This window comes from Calidris pugnax, unplaced genomic scaffold, assembly GCF_001431845.1.
Source record: "Calidris pugnax isolate Ruff unplaced genomic scaffold, ASM143184v1 scaffold41, whole genome shotgun sequence".
NCBI lineage: Eukaryota > Metazoa > Chordata > Aves > Charadriiformes > Scolopacidae > Calidris > Calidris pugnax.
Window position 1 is genome coordinate 8136410 of NW_015094509.1, and position 16060 is coordinate 8152469.

A 16060-nucleotide genomic window follows, 5' to 3' on the forward strand; every position below is an offset into this window, starting at 1 on the left:
CGAGGGGCAACGGGCACAAGCTGGAACATGGGAAGTTCCACTCAAATGTGAGGAAGAACTTCTTTGGGGTGAGGGTGCCAGAGCCCTGGAACAGGCTGCCCAGGGAGGGTGTGGAGTCCCCTTCTCTGGAGATCTTCAAGACCCTCCTGGATGCCATCCTGAGTAACATGCTCTAGCTCTAGGCAATCCTGCTTCAGCAGGGGAGTTGGACTAGATGATCTCTATGGTCCCTTCCTACTCTAAAAATTCAGTGTCCTTTTCCTGGGATCCCAGCCCAGTGGAAGCCGTGCCTGGTGCAGGTGTGACCACCACTGGCTGGGCTGTTCCCACCAGGGCCAGGTCTTCTCTGTGGGCAGCAAGAGAGAAAGGGGAAGCTCTTGGAACAGAGCAGAACCCAGCTCTTACCAGGAAGACGGCACTGGGTTCTGCAGCACATGGTGACCTCTTGTGGGGTCTCCAAAATGATGGAAGTTGATCAGTGGATGTGCTAAAACCAGGAGTTGTTGGCAGGGGGAGGGTTAAAAGAGCAGAGGTAGTTATTTAGTTTGTATTTAAAAGGAAAAAAAATAAATCAGTTGCTGCTTGTGTTCCAATACTAGCATTTCAAAACTTGTGTTTTGTTTTTTTAACCCTTCTGTAGGTGATAAAAAGAATGATCAAGTGTTGTTCCTTACTCAACTGTCACACCCAGGTAAGAGGGGAAACAGGGCATTAAGTAAAACATTTGTTTATAAATATTTTGGTGTTAAAAAGCGGGGGGAGAACTTTCTAAAAGGTAAAGTTCCCTTGGAAATGCAATCTACGATGAAATAAACTTTGTTTCTAGGACACTAAAAGGACCCAAATTAATGAGTAAATAAACATATACTTGGAAAAGTTGTAAGAAGGAGAAATAGTTTGTGGGGTGTGTGTCCTTTATTTCCTCTTAGGATACTGATGATTCTTGTTTTTCTTTCTGTGGAGCTGAGAGCGAGCAGGGTGGCTGTGGGGGGGTGGTGGGAACCCAGCCTTGTTCTTCACGGTGACCGTTGCTGTTCAGTGGGATTGCTCATTCTCCAGGGAGCTACAAGGCTTCTATTGGACTCTGATTTGAAAAGCTGTTAAACACATTTACAAACCTGGAAGCCAGGATTTGAGTAAAAGCCCTTTTTCTCCCTTTTAGCTGTTGCTGGGAGCTCAGAATGAGCTGTGGGTGCTCTCAAAGCACAGGTGCTCAGCGCTTGCTGAGGGAACCAGCACGTGGTTGGGTCTAGGACTGGGGTGGGATCATGGAGCTGGGGGGGGGATTAGGGCTGTGAAAATCACCCCTGTGTCTTTCCTTACAGGTGGCTATTTTATGCCAGTTCCTGAGAGAAGTGGACTATAAAACGGCGTTTAAGGCACTGCAGGAGCAGAACAGGTAAATGTTACAGGGAAGGTTATAAAGATACACACACAAGGTGTGACTGTGTTAGATAATGGACCCTGTGGTCTCTTTCAGCCACGATGCCATGGATTCTTACTACGAATACATCTGGGATGTCACCATCTTGGAGTACTTGACATGTATCCTTTCACTGGAACGCCACCCCAGCAAGCTCACGCTGGATGGGCATGGCTAGAAAAGGTCCCATTTCCTACCCAAAGTGTCTTTCTTGACTCCCCCTCAGATCTCCACCACAAAAGAGGCGAGACGGACAAGCGTCAGATCGCGGTAAGTGAACAGGGGCTGCTTCGGGGTGGGGGACTGATGTCCTTACGCTGCCTTCCCTCCCTCAACCCGGCTTTGAAAAGAATTGTCACTTCCCATTTGAATTTTATTGCGTAATTTTTAACAGAGGCTGGATCCTGCCAAGGTGTTGGACTGGGAGGGTTGTGGGGTGGTGTAGGGTGGTACAGGGAACTCATCCCTTCACCTGGCACTGAAAATGCCTTGGAATAAAACATCTGTACTGGAGAGACTGTCACTAGTGCTGTCCCCTCTTCTGTTCTCAGATAAAAGCCATTGGGCAGACGGAGCTGAATGCCAGTAACCCTGAGGAGGTCCTGCAGCTCGCAGCACAGAGAAGGAAAAAGAAGTTTCTTCAAGCAATGGCAAAACTTTACTTCTAGGCTAATGTTGGAAGACTTACTATAAAATGTGTAGAAGTGGGGAAAAAAAAATCCTTGAAGACTTTATTTTTAAAATTCATTTAAATTTTTATACAACATTTACAGGCTAGTATCTTTCTTTTTTAGAAATAGAGGAAATCTTATAATAAACCCCTTATTTTTACAAAGTGTACAGAAGGCTGGAAGCAACTGGTTCCACAATGGCTTGTTTCGAGACGACAGGAATTCAAGTTTGCCAAGAGCACGGGTTCAACGTGGCTGTGGGTGGCACCTGATGCTCTCGTGCAGCACCAGCACCTTCTCCCTGGATGTGGGGCAGGGGCAGGAGCACCTTGAAGGGGGAGGAGGGAGCGATCCCCCTCCTTCCCAGGACTGTCCTGTCCCTTCATCGCAGGAGCCAAGCACCTCAGAGGCAGAGGTAGTGAGTATTGCAAGGAAAACACAGTAGTTAATGCTGTTTATAAACACTGATAAAAACACAGCTCCACAGTTAGTTTAAAATACTGTTCCTACACCGTGAGTGGTTTGTAGAGTACCAGCGGGTCAGTTGGTTGCCATGCCCTCTCCAGTTCTTCTTGTGGTGGTGGTTGTTGGCAGTCGGTGGCTGGATCTTGTAAAATACAACTCTTTCCTTCAAGGACTGTACTTCTTCCAGTTAAGGTTGGTTGGGCAGCACAGTCTGTGCATGCATGAGAACTGAAGTTTGCTGCAGCCCTGAAGGACCACCTTGAGTTGGTCAGCCTGGGGTGGAGCTGGGGCTGGCTGCGCTGTAAGGCGAGGGCAGAGTGGTTTTGGAGAAGTAAACTGCTTACCCCTGACCTCTGTAATACTGCACCTGAGCTCATGGGTCACAAACGGACAGGCCTGAAGCTCTGGCCTTACCAAGAAAAATTAAAAAAACGAAACCTAAAAAAAAAACCACCAAGAAGAGGTAATATGTACAAGCTGTGGTTACGTTCTCCTCTATGGTTGGCCCCAGTTAAAGCAAGGTTGGCTTGTAAGTTGAGTGGACAAACTTGCGCCACTCGGCCACCTGTAAAGAGTTCTTGAAATTCATAAGTTAGGAATGGTCTGAGTTGAACTAAGTCGTGTCTGAGAAGGGACCGAAGCGGTCCAGGCTCCTGTGAGAGCAGGGAGGGCTGCTCAGCATGGATCTCGGGTCAAGGCTGTAGGAGGACACGGGTCTCAGCTTCCATCTGCTGCTCTGTTTGATGCCTCTTTTACTGCCCCAGGCTTGAATGGCAGTGAAGAGCATGAGTCACCTTTAGTGTGGTCTTGTTCTGAAGCACCAAGTCCTGTTTCTGAAACTGTTCCTTGTCCATAGCTCATTTCTTCTCTGTACTTTTGGGAGGGGTGATTATTCCTCCCGTTGACACAGGCGATAACTCACCTGGGGCAGTAGATGCTACTCCACTGTTGACTTCTTCCTGTGGATTGGAGGAGGAAGACAGTTAATACCTGTGACAAGTTCTACTTCTTTATGAGGGAATGCGGCGAGAGGATGAGGGGTAATGGTTTTAAACTGAAAGAGGGGAGATTTAGATTAGATATCAGGAAGAAATTCTTTGCTGTGAGGGTAGTGAGACACTGGCACAGGTTGCCCAGAGAAGCTGTGGCTGCCCCATCCCTGGAGGGGTTCAAGGCCAGGCTGGATGGGGCTTGGAGCAACCTGCTCTGGTGGGAGGTGTCCCTGCCCAGGGCAGGGGGGTTGGAACTGGATGATCTTTAAGGTCCCTTCCAACTCTAACCATTCTGTGATTCTTTGTTTCACTGGTGCTTTCGAGCAGTGCTCCTTCCCACTGCTAGCACAAGTCAAATGCTTCAGAGTCAGGATGCTGACTAAGAAACCCAGGCAGCATTACACAACAAAGTAAAGATCATTATCTATTAAACACTCCACCAGTACTTCTGGTCCAAGTCTGTGCTCACAGTGTTATGGTAAAACACCTTTGGTTTACAGCATCATCGAGCAGGAGCACCACTGACTGTGCTGGTTGGGGTGACCCAGGCCAGGTGTGAGCAGGAAGGTGTTTGGCCACCATTCCCAGGAGAGGACGGGGGGTGTGATGCACCCTCAGCTGCCACAAACCACCTACCAGCATGTCCAAGTAATTGGTGTGTGTTTGGATGTTGTGTTGATCTTCTGCTGCAACCTTCTTGAAGTTCTTCAGCGTGGCGGGGACTTTTTTCGCCACGGTCACGAAGGGAACCATCCACTCCACGCACTCCGAAATGCTCTCCCACTCTAAGCCTGGGGGGCAGAGCACAGCAAGGTGGTTAGAAGGCGTGGGGGAGGAGTTGCACAGTGTTCCAAGAGGGTCATAAAATGTAAAAATAACAACTAATAACACTGCAGATAAAAATTGAGAAACATCCTCCCAGGAACTCCCAGCGTTTCCTTGTGCTTTCCCCAGCAGCAGAGCCGCGCTGTGAGGGGTCCTGGTGCTTAGGGCTTGGCGAAGTGAATGCTGCTGCCAGCTGAGGGTGAGGGGTGGGTACCACATTTGAGGAGATAAAGTAGCAAAATACTGTATCTCTGACAATCCCCAGAACAACTGGTGGTCATAGAGCAGCAGCATTAGCCCAAAGGCAAGGCTCATTCATTGCCTTAGCTAAGGCTGTGCTTCCGAGAGCGCTTCCTTCTCTTTGGAGCTTTGGTAGCACCCAAAACTGGTAGGAAGGAAGCAAAATTTGGGTTCTTCCCAAAACAAAGAACAAACTATTAGTGTCCATGTAGCATTTGCTCTTTGGCAGTCTGGAAAACCAGTTCCCCCCCAGCAGCCTGGGGCTTTCAGAACCCCGTTTCAGGAGACCAGGCTTTTTTGGCTCCTCACCTGAGGCTTTCTTAACGACGTCCATGGAGGTGTAGTGGCAGAGCGCTGCAGCGGCCAGCGTGCGGTACTGGAAGTCCAAAGAATTCACATCTAGAATACACAGGTCTAAGAGCTGAGGAAATAAAGAGAGTTACAAATTTTTAGGGTTACACTGAAACTGCCAGGTGTACAGCGCTCCTACAGGCCCTGCTACCACACCTGGGGCTTTTAGCATCAGTCACACACAGCTCTTCTGGTTTTGGCACCAACTGCAGTTCAATTGGGTCTCACAGAGTTACAATTTGCACTTTTACCCATAACACGCAGGACACTTCCCTCACACAAAACCTAAGTACACCTTTAAACCCTTCATGGAGCTCCAGGAAGGTATTTTCTTAAATTCCAGTATTACCTGGCAGCGCCGTGATGTGGCCGTGCCCACCCGGCAGCCCACCTCTCTGAGGCTGGACCCAAAAAAACCCTGGCCCACAGTAGTCTCAAGGTAGTCAAAACACTTCTCAGACTGCCTTCCAGGCAAACGCACAGAAACACTGGTACAGATAATACTTTTAAAAACAGTTAACTGTCTGAAATTAAATATCCACCCTCTTCTGAGAGCTGGGGTCACTGTCTGCTATTTGCAGACCGCTGTACTGATTAAAAAAAAAAGGATTTGTGTTGTTGCAATGTACAGCAAAGTCTTAAATACATGAGAGCAGGGAGAGAAGCAGCACATGGGCAGCTGCTTCTCCTCCAAACCCAGCAGGAAGGGCCCTGGGAGTCAAACTTGCACCTTCCTTAACAAAGTAGCAGGTGAGGTGAAACAAGGAACAGGGTTCTTTAATGGCTTGTGGGGCATAACCTTCAGTGGGGACTTAATCACTCCAGAAAGCATTTTCTGACCCAGTTTACCACCCACCTGTGCTATCTGGATGAATTTTTCCTGAGAATACTGAGGTAGCAGCACTTTGGGAACATCCTTCAGAGCGTCCACTTGAAGATAGAGGTTGAGCCAGGAGACGATTGTCACGGGGCAGAGTTCCCATTTTAAAGCCTGCGAATATTAAAACAAATGTTTAACAAACCCCTTCAAACCACCCGGGGACAGGTTTGTGCTTTGATTCCTTTTCCCATCCCACCCCCCTTCTGAGTTTGCTCAGTTTATTGAGCGGGTCCTCAAAAGAGACAGGAGTTTTCTTTGTTTCACAGGAAGATGGATGTATTAAACACCTTCCTTTTCTAAGCAGATAAATGATGCTAAAAGACAAGGCTGAGCTGGGCAGTCTGTCACCCGGCCCTGAACAACCACAGCAAAGTTATTACCTTTAACATAATGAGTTCCATCCGTACAATATCATCTTCACTGCAAGCACCATCAGTGACGTAAGCAAATTCCTGTATTTTAGGAGCGTAGATTTCCTTTAAAGGGAGAAGGTAAAGATTAGAGCGCCTTACAACTCCAAAAAAGCTTAGAAGATGCTGGAAAATACTTTTCAATTCATATTGGAATATTAACATTTCTTACACTAGAACAGTGTTTTTCTCATTATATGAAGCGACTTCAACCTTACAGGATGAGGAGACACTAAAAACAAGTGGGTTATGTGTTATCTGTTGTAAAACATGACAGATTTATCCTAACTTCTTTAGTTTTTTGGGCAAATAAATGCTGGGCAAGCAATCACAACAGCCTTTCATTTATACCACTTTCTATTCAGCCACTGAGTTTGATGTGAAAACACCCTAATTCTTGTACAGCACGTGGTGGTGTTGGTAAAGGCTGATTACATCAGCACTACCTGATGCTGTGCATAACTGGAATCTCATTGATTATAAAAAAAAAAAAAAAAAAAAAAACACAAAAAGCTAGAAAAAGATGGGAGAAAATCCCACAGCCACTGTAGCTGGGAAAATTCATGGTGGGGAGATGGTTAACAAGGAAATTGGCCAACCCAGTCATGCCAGCTGGGGCCACCTATAGCTAAGGGTGTTGCTACATCAGGGGCTTTCCAAGTATAAAAACTTAATATCCCAAATTTTCCTCTCAGTCTAGCCTACCACGCGCTGTACAGAAACACACTCTTGGCTCATAAATGTAGTGCACAATGTAACGTGTTATTTATGCACTTTAAAAATAAAAAGAAACCCTCTGTAACTGGGTTTGCAGGGCTATCAGCCTGGTGTACAGACAGTCTGAGACTCAGGCTTGGTTCTGTTCGAGCCCCACGTCCGTTCCAGAGATTGTTTGCCAGCGGCTGCATATTTGGAAAAAGGCAAACCAAACCAAACCAAACCACTCCTAGCACATGTATCTTTAGAGTTTATGTGTTCCCTTTCCTTGCTGCTGAGGAAAGGGAGCACAAAGCCTACAATTCAAGAGATTGACACACGCACAGCTGAAGGAAGAGAAAAAAAAAATGGTTCCCCTTCTGACCTTCCGTGTTGTATGTGCACCCCCACGTTCAAAAGATTCACCCAGAAGAAATAAATAGGTTACTGCTGTATTTTTAGTTATTCCATATAAAAAAAAAAAAAAAAAAAAAACAAACACAAAAAGCTAGAAAAAGATGGGAGAAAATCCCACAGCCACTGTAGCTGGGAAAATTCATGGTGGGGAGATGGTTAACAAGGAAATTGGCCAACCCAGTCATGCCAGCTGGGGCCACCTATAGCTAAGGGTGTTGCTACATCAGGGGCTTTCCAAGTATAAAAACTTAATATCCCAAATTTTCCTCTCAGTCTAGCCTACCACGCGCTGTACAGAAACACACTCTTGGCTCATAAATGTAGTGCACAATGTAACGTGTTATTTATGCACTTTAAAAATAAAAAGAAACCCTCTGTAACTGGGTTTGCAGGGCTATCAGCCTGGTGTACAGACAGTCTGAGACTCAGGCTTGGTTCTGTTCGAGCCCCACGTCCGTTCCAGAGATTGTTTGCCAGCGGCTGCATATTTGGAAAAAGGCAAACCAAACCAAACCAAACCACTCCTAGCACATGTATCTTTAGAGTTTATGTGTTCCCTTTCCTTGCTGCTGAGGAAAGGGAGCACAAAGCCTACAATTCAAGAGATTGACACACGCACAGCTGAAGGAAGAGAAAAAAAAAATGGTTCCCCTTCTGACCTTCCGTGTTGTATGTGCACCCCCACGTTCAAAAGATTCACCCAGAAGAAATAAATAGGTTACTGCTGTATTTTTAGTTATTCCAAACTTAAGATCCCCCTCCCTGTAACAGAGCTTCTTACCTCAAGTTTGGAGGCAATGAATAATGAGGTAATTCCTATGAGCTGAAGCATGCTCTTGTTAATGTTCTTCTGCGTCAACATGAATCTGTCAAAAAAGTCTTGAGCCAGGTAGAAGGTTTCCCTGTGGAGCGCGTACACCTCACAAACCTACAAGAGGGAAAGGAAAACAATTCAGTTTCCTGTTAAAAACCTTGGTGTAAACACATTGGAGTATTCAAGCTTGAATAGTAAAACCCAAAATGCATTCCCCATGCTCCCCCCGAAACATTGATTGTCCATGATGCACTAACACACTTCCAAAATACACCTTTTCCAACCTAAATCGCACCCAGTTTTCCTAAAAATGAGTACAAACAATTTCCCACTGAAAGAAGAAAGCCTTATTGAGGAAAAAAGAAAAAAAAAAAGAAGAAAAAAACCCCCCAAAAATCCCACTAATTTCCTTGATGAAGAGTACCCTGAGCTCAAACCTCAAGTCAAAGTCACAGAGCAAACCCTCCCTGTATTCCCAGTAGGTCTGTCCCGAGGCAGAACCACTAAAAAACTCGAAATCTTTGGCTCCACAGCAAAGGAGCTGGAAGCTGCTGCTGCAGGGGGCTCTGCTGGCCCAGCAGGAGCGGTGCCTGCACCCCCCGGGCACCCCCACTGCCTCACTAAGTGGGGACAAAGCTGCAAGAAGGGCCACCTGTGCCACACAGCTTCCCTGGCAGGGAAAACTTTTAATATTTGCATTGTATCACGGTGGTTCAAATGGCAGTTCAACAAAAGAAATGGAAAGGAGACTGCCCGGGCCTGGAGACCTTATGCAGGGCCCTGCTTTCTCCTTTTAAACTGAATTTGGGTGAGTCTACCACAACTCCAGATCATCTGCAACTCTGCATCCCTTCCACAACTAGAAACTAGTTAGACATTTATAAATCTAAAGACATTTACAATCTACACGCAGTCAACAGGAAAGAATATCCAAGAAATAGATCCCCGGTCCAAGCTTCCCGCCCTGCCTCATTATTTTGCTTGGATACAAAGTCAAAATAAAAATCTCACCACTACGAGCTGTTTCCTAAGCTGAGGATGAAAGCCCATGTGCCAATTAAACCCCTTCCTGACCATTGAAAATGCAACTAGTTTGCAGTAACACCCCAGCCTATTCTTTTAGACCCTCTCTAATATTTGCCAACTGATGTGCTACTCTGTTATTATTAACTGTTTGCTCCAAACAAGGTTCAGAACTAAAAAATGTACAGATCAGGTTAGTCCATGAATAAATGGCACAGTTTCTATAGAAGTGCATTGCCCAAACATAAGCAACAACACTTGGTGGTGTTAAAGAGTATCTCAGTGTTGATACTACAGAAGACAATCTCAGGAGCTACATGAGGAGTCTCAAAGTTGCTGGAAATTTAACCCCCTGTGGCACATAGAACCACTGACCTGGGCAACCACGAGGCTCTTGTTGACTTTATTATTTTTTTTAATATATATAAAAAACCACCATATACTCCTTTCCCTTAAAATTCCCTGCTGTTAGCACCGTTCCAGCAAGAGCACTGCTGTAGCATCTGCTTCCTTGGCCTGCTGGATATGGAGCTGGTAAAGCTGCAGGTCCCTTCTGCCAACGGGCAAGGATTACGTGCGCCAAGTGCTGCTTCTGGCAGCGGCCACGGAATAAGCTCAACACAGAGTTCTTGGAAAGGCCTCCAGGATGTAGCTCTCTACTCACAGCACTAACGCTCCTTCACACAGGCTGCCAAGACCCAGAGCTCCCATTTTGTTTGACAGCTGGAATACTCCAAAGCACAGCAATTAGGCTGGAACACGGATGATTTATTTATAAACGTTTTCTAACAAGAACCTGTCTATATCAAGACCCTCCAGGTGCCAGCCACCAATGCCCTACTTTTTTTCTGCTCTTAGGACAGAATTAAAATGTTACTAGTAGGTCAGAAAATAGCATCAGGGGCTGACAGCTAGGAGCTCTTGATGCAGACGGGCGATAACTCAAGTCCTCAGCACAGGTGTAGTTGTCTCATGGCTTAGACACAGCCTAAAATGTAAAAGTTAGAGCTTCCTAACTAATCTCTCTGTAGAAATTTTAGTTTAAGTGTCTCAAAACTAGATTTCTCCCCTTCCCAGGGAATACATGTGGCAAGAGCAAAAATGTAGTACTATCCCTTGCTGCCCTGCATGGCAGGTTCAGCCTCTCCTGCCAGGGAAGGCCAATGTAGCTCACCAAAAGGATCAAAAGCAGTAACTTGTAACCCTTTTGTTGCAAACTACTTGTAGCGTTTACCAGGCAAGTACATTTTGCTCTTAATTAGGTCTTTTGTGTAAAAAGCTGTGCTTTTACCTGCCTACTTGACAGGCGGAACAGAAGGCAAAGTAACTGAAAGCACAAACCTCTAGGAGCCAGTCTAAGAGTATGGATCTCATGTGAGGCTGCAAACTGGAATGTAGGGAGGTGAAATGTTTGCAGTGAGCGTATCTGTTCTCCTTCTTCAGGATGTTGAGCCAGACGTCCTTGGAATTTCCCCAGCTAAGGAATAAAGTTACACAAAGCATTGTTAAGTATATATATATATGTACGCTTTCACAAAAGGAGTGCAAAAACATTATTTGCTGTTTACAGACATTCAGGGACAACAAGAAAAATCCCTGTGGTAATTAGAAAACCACAGGTATACTTTGAACGTTTTACATCAGCCCAACAGCAACTCACCAAGGGCATCAGCAAGTCCACTCGTCCAAAATGGACAATAAAACCAGACATGTGCATCCTAAAGTTGCACACACAGAGTTTCCTACTTCACCTGGTTAGGTGGCTGTCCAGGAACACAATAAAAACCAAATCTTCCCCATAAAAAACAAAAAACCCACCACCCCACTCCCCAAGAAACACGAAACATACACAAAGTTGTCCGGTTTAGTTTGAGAACAACATTTACAGGTGGTGTTTAAAAGCCACTCATCCACCCCTTCCTTATCTAGCCTACCTTAAGGCTCAGAAACAGGCTATTGAGAGAAAAATTGATTTCTTGTTTATTGCTAGCTTACATTAAGTTATTAGCACCCAAGTCTACCTGGGAAGAAGGTGCCTATATCATTAACATAGCTTGGTTTTAATTTGTAACTATTGTTATTATGAACTTGTGTTTTTTTCTTAGATATCCTTCTCATCCTACAGTTACTAAGGACGACAGCACGTTAGTCAATGCAGTGCTGATTTCCTACTGGAATTTCTGGAGTTACACATTTACCTTCCCCCAAGCAGAAGCAGAGAGAGATTAAAACAGAGCTGACCACTGGTATCACCTACAAATTCTAAGGCAGATCAGTTCCATTCTGCTGCCATCACAAGTAAAAAGCTGGAGAGATACTTGTTTGTTGAATGCACAGGTCTCCCCGTTTAAGTTAGCAGGCATCAAAAAATCTCCTATTATCATCTTCCCGCAGCAGTTAGAAAAGCATGAAGAAGGCAGGAGAGAGTAAATGATTTTAGCTAATTGGCTAAAATTTTAGCTCTTACTTAGCTAATTGGAAAGGATGGAGCTCAGCTTTACCAGATGCCTATCAACAAGAGGGGAACATGGAAGATTAAAGTCCCTGCATGGAATTCTCTATCTGAACCTGTCTTTGGGATCCAGCAACTTGCCAAAAGAGTGCAGGAGATCCCCTCATTCACCAACCTTTCTTAATTACTATTTTTAAAGGCTACTTTGCACAGAAAAGTGTGATTTGCTAGGCTTAGAGAGGAGTATACTCTTCCTTAAAGTGCAGGTCATCAGGCTTGGGAGTAATACTGAGAAGGAGGAGCCCCTGAGTCTGGAACTCAGTGAAAGAGACTGTGAGACACCTATTGCTTTCCTCCGAGGCAAGACACCACCCTGCAGCATCCCCCAGTTCTGACCAAGTTTTGGCCAGAACACATCAAAACGTGGTGTATCTACAAAGGTTCTCTTAAAGTAACGCTTCAGCTTCTGCTGCTCCTCTCACTCACCTCAGCAGAAGCTTTCCCTAAGGCACTGCAGGAAATCTAACAACTCTTTCACTAAACCCCAGGCTGATGCAAACAGCAACCTGGCTGCAGCTCTAACACACCCGAACTGCTAAGAAATTCAGAAATGGAAAAATGTGATTTAGTCAGCTGCTCTGCCCCTCTGCAGAAGGGAAGCTTTCCAATGCTGTGGCTGCACCGGGCATGCTGCATGGCACGGCCAAGCTACACACACAGCAATATCCCCCCAAGTTCGTTTGCATATTTGTACATTTAAGTTCTTGGAGAAAACTTTGCTTAGTATTTTTTCATCGCTTCATTCCAATAGCACTGAGAGAAATTCAGTTTAACCATTATGTCTGTCTTAACCACGTAAGAGTTTCTCCGGTGTTAAGTTATAAAAGGAGAGCTCTGAAAGACAAAAATTATCTGTCTGGTGCCTTTATAAGACTAGGGGGGCTTAAAAAAACAAACAGAATTTGTCTTCTTTCTTTGGGGACATTGGAACTGTTTGTGGGATGAAGAGACAAGTAGAAGTACAGGTTGAGTAACTGCAGACTGTTATACAAACACAATACCACAACAGATTTTACTACAGTCGTTCAGCATATTTGATAAAACACCGACAACTGCCCCATCTGGTAAACTTACTTGAGTTCTGGCAAAGGTGATGGATTTATGAAGAGGTTTCTGAACCTGTACTTTTTGAATCTTGAGAAGTCAGTGGTTACTGATTCTTTGTGAGGCGTTTCAATAATGATGCAAGGTGAGATGCCTCCTGTTATCGTGGGCGGCCAACAACTCTGCAAACACAAACAGGGGGTCTTTTAAATGCTGATTTTACTATCAGAGCAAGGAAAGCGAGAAGTAGATTACAGTCACAACAACAATATATGCAATTTATGTTACTCTTTTTGGACCTTAGCATCAATTCAAGTACTGAAACCAGGACAGAGAGATTACCAACAAACCCTCTCGCAGTCAGAGACAGAACATGTATGAACACATTTAACAAATTTGGGAAACTGAGTTTTGAAGAAGCTGTCTTTAGTTTATGAGCCCACGAGTAACCTATCCACTGCTTGAGCTGCTCGGTTACAGTACATAAGGCAAAGGTACTCATTGCTACTAAAACAGGGTTGCTGGTCCTATCTACTTATCTACTCAGAGAGGAAAGAAAGGAGAGGGTGGAGGTTCTACTGTCTCTCAGTGGAAATTCAGCAACTTGTTATCTTCCAATTAAGCACTCCAGAGAGGAGCCACCCACCTCAGCTCCAGAGCTAGATACCCTCTGAGCAAGCAGCAGCTGTGAACTATCTCTCAGGCTGCCAATGCCAAATAAGGGATACAATGACACAAAAGGAGAAGATCCCAAAGTTATTAAGGCAGAAAGCTTCAAAGAAGGAATTCTAGATTACTTCAGTGAACTCTGTAACTTGTTTCCCTAGTACTTATTTGGTTGCACACAACCAATACAAGTGAGGAGGTACCAAATGCAGGGAGCATATGCAATTCTGTAATGGCTGACAGCCTTCAAAATGGTGACACAGAAGTTTCATTATGCTCTGCGGAGTTTGGGGGGATCCCATTCCCAAAGAATGGCAATGCCTCCCCCTGAACACAGAGAATTATCCTATATAGCTGTTTTCTAAGGTAAACTACATACCATTTCCTTAGTATGTCTAAACCAACTTATAGCCAGACTGAAGTACCCTAAGAGTGAAGCTACATATTCCAGCAGAATTGATCTTAACTCCACAGAGTCATGACAAAAGGGAGACCCTACTCCTCTCCTGTGATCCTCACTGCCCAGGTTCCACCCCTTCTTCCTTTTGTCAGCTTTGATGCTTGTCAGACCCTCCTCTGCTGGGTTGATTCAACTCAGTAACCTGGCGGAATATTAACTCATTTTGTAGTGCCAAATCAGCAAGCTGAACCTGCATACTGCTTCATTTAAAGAGAACCAAAAAATGGAGCGAGGCAGGGGATGGAGGACACAGCCAGCTATGAAGGAAGGAAAGAAAGGGGAGTAGAATCTCCTCCCTTTCGGCAGAGTTTCACCCCAAGCACAGCTGAGGTGCTCACACAGCATTTTTCCCTACACAAAGTTTGCAAAGACAACTTCACAATCAGAAGTGCTTTGCTTCACCATAGCTGTTAGTTTCATGTGCTTGTAAACAAGCAAGATTGTTTGCAAGAGAAAGTTACATGATTTTACTAACCCACTTTGAAATAAACAACTGTAGAGCCCCTCACTTGGTTTAGGAGTAGCCTGCTTTAGTTAAGACAGATTCCTAAATTGATTTAAATAATCAAAGGAACTGTTAAATGGAAGTAAAGATGGCCTGCATGGTTATGAGTCTTCACTAAATGGCCGTGAAACCACACCTTAAGTTAAAACAAGTGCAATGATCTTGTTTAGACTTGCCCCCAGGCCCTACCTGCTCTGCATGTGGAATTATTCCGAAATATCTGGGTTTATTCCCATTTCTACACCTAACCTTACTCTGCAGTGGTTTCCATACTGAAAGACCCTTTATCAGCATCAAAGCCATGCATAAGAAAGCAAAAACATATAAAAAGATGCTAAGGTGCAGAGCTCCCATAGTTACTAATATCTGAAGGTAGAAATTTCCCCTGTTCAATACTTCCTAGTGTGGAATGCATGACTTCACACCCACCACCACAAACCAGATGGGCCCCCTCCCCCAGTTTGAACCGGTAATCAGGATTGAATTACCTTAATCTCATATTGATGCTTTTTAGCAATTTTCCCATCTTCTCTTTTCTTAATCTCCTGCTGAGAAGAGATACACATCAGTACAGTGACAACGACCAGCACACCCGCCTCTAAAGCTAGAGGAAACTCTTGCTACTCCTGCCCCACTTTCTCAGTGAAGTAAAGATTGTCCCAATTGAATCACAGAACGGTTAGTTGGAAGGGACCTTAAAGATCATCGAGTTCCAGCCCCCCTGCCATGGGCAGGGACACCTCCCACCAGACCAGGTTGCTCCAAGCCCCATCCAACCTGGCCTTGAACACTTCCAGGGATGGGGCATCCACAACTTCCCTGGGCAACCTGTTCCAGTGCCTCACCACCCTCACTGGAAAGAATTGCTTTCTGGTATCAATCTAAATCTCTCCTCTTCCAACTTAAAACCGTTACCCCTTGTCCTGTCACTGCACTTCCTGACAAAGAAGCCTGCCCCAAACTGGTCACCTCTGCTGTTCTCCTTTTTCGGGTTTGGAGATGCTCTGGTGTCTGCAGTTCTTGTGGAGACTCTTCTTGGCACGACAGCGGCTGCTGCTGCTTGGCTTGCAAGCGGCTACTGCAGAGAGCAGAAAGACATCAGAGGTCAGGAGAGCAGCAGTTGGCAGGTGAGCACAGAGCAGCCCGGCGTATGGCGGCGCTGACAGCTTACCTGCGTCTTGACATCTTCTTTGGGTTGGAGGATCTCTACCTGGACCAAAGGAATAACACAAGCTCAGTTAATAACGTGCACTCAAGGTGTTGGGACCGAGTTCCGTGTCACGGGGCGCATCACAAAGAGCGGCAGGGTTTACGTGGCTGAAATAGGAGGGCACGAGCATTTTTCTACTGGTGTGAGGAATGCCCCAGGTGTATCACCACAGGCTCCTCCGCTCCCTGCGGGCGGGCAGCTGCGTGGCTGAGGCGGGTTACCCAGGGATGCCCACACACACATCAGCCACCAGTTTGGCTCAGGCGAGCTCCAGTTTGGCTCAGGCGAGCTGAGCTCTTCTACCCTTGGCGGGGGATGGGGGGGGGGAAGCCTATAAAGGGACATTTCCCACCCAAAAAGATGCGGGTGGGGTCCCGGGGGCCGCGACACCCCCCCCACACACACCCTGCATGCTGCCCCCCCGGGGGGATTTGGCCCCCCCACACCTGCCGGCAT

At 45.7% G+C, this 16060-nt stretch overlaps 2 protein-coding genes across 3 annotated transcripts in view; one reads left to right on the plus strand and one right to left on the minus strand.

Annotated features, from left to right (window-relative positions):
* Positions 1 to 2193, plus strand: part of INTS8 (integrator complex subunit 8) — a 25399-nt gene extending 23206 nt beyond the window's left edge. The window contains exons 23-27 of the mRNA XM_014965529.1: positions 641 to 691; positions 1326 to 1399; positions 1481 to 1545; positions 1650 to 1693; positions 1975 to 2193. Of these exons, the coding sequence (XP_014821015.1) occupies positions 641 to 691; positions 1326 to 1399; positions 1481 to 1545; positions 1650 to 1693; positions 1975 to 2091 (351 nt within the window). The 3' untranslated portion in view covers positions 2092 to 2193. The remainder of the gene's footprint in view (positions 1 to 640; positions 692 to 1325; positions 1400 to 1480; positions 1546 to 1649; positions 1694 to 1974) is intronic.
* CCNE2 (cyclin E2) lies at positions 2129 to 15920 on the minus strand. 2 transcript variants are annotated; one of them, XM_014965530.1, is made up of 11 exons: positions 15566 to 15920; positions 15364 to 15472; positions 14883 to 14942; positions 12794 to 12945; positions 10549 to 10684; positions 8152 to 8298; positions 6228 to 6323; positions 5824 to 5958; positions 4926 to 5037; positions 4188 to 4342; positions 2129 to 3518 (listed from the first exon to the last, which is right to left on the minus strand). In XM_014965530.1, exons 1-11 carry the CDS (start codon positions 15577 to 15579, stop codon positions 3417 to 3419), a joined length of 1218 nt encoding a protein of 405 aa, XP_014821016.1. In that variant the 5' UTR covers positions 15580 to 15920; the 3' UTR covers positions 2129 to 3416. The 2 variants fall into 2 exon arrangements, with proteins under 2 accessions (XP_014821016.1, XP_014821017.1); XM_014965531.1 differs by having other exon boundaries at positions 14883 to 14939; positions 15566 to 15919.
* Between the last annotated feature and the right edge of the window lie 140 nt (positions 15921 to 16060).

Coding starts and splice junctions, on each gene's coding strand:
- CCNE2 (XM_014965530.1), bottom strand. Junction 12,946..14,882: donor AGCATCAATATGAGATTAAG/GTAATTCAATCC, acceptor TTGTGTTTGCAG/AGTTGTTGGCCGCCCACGAT. Junction 10,685..12,793: donor TCACCTTTGCCAGAACTCAA/GTAAGTTTACCA, acceptor TTTATTCCTTAG/CTGGGGAAATTCCAAGGACG.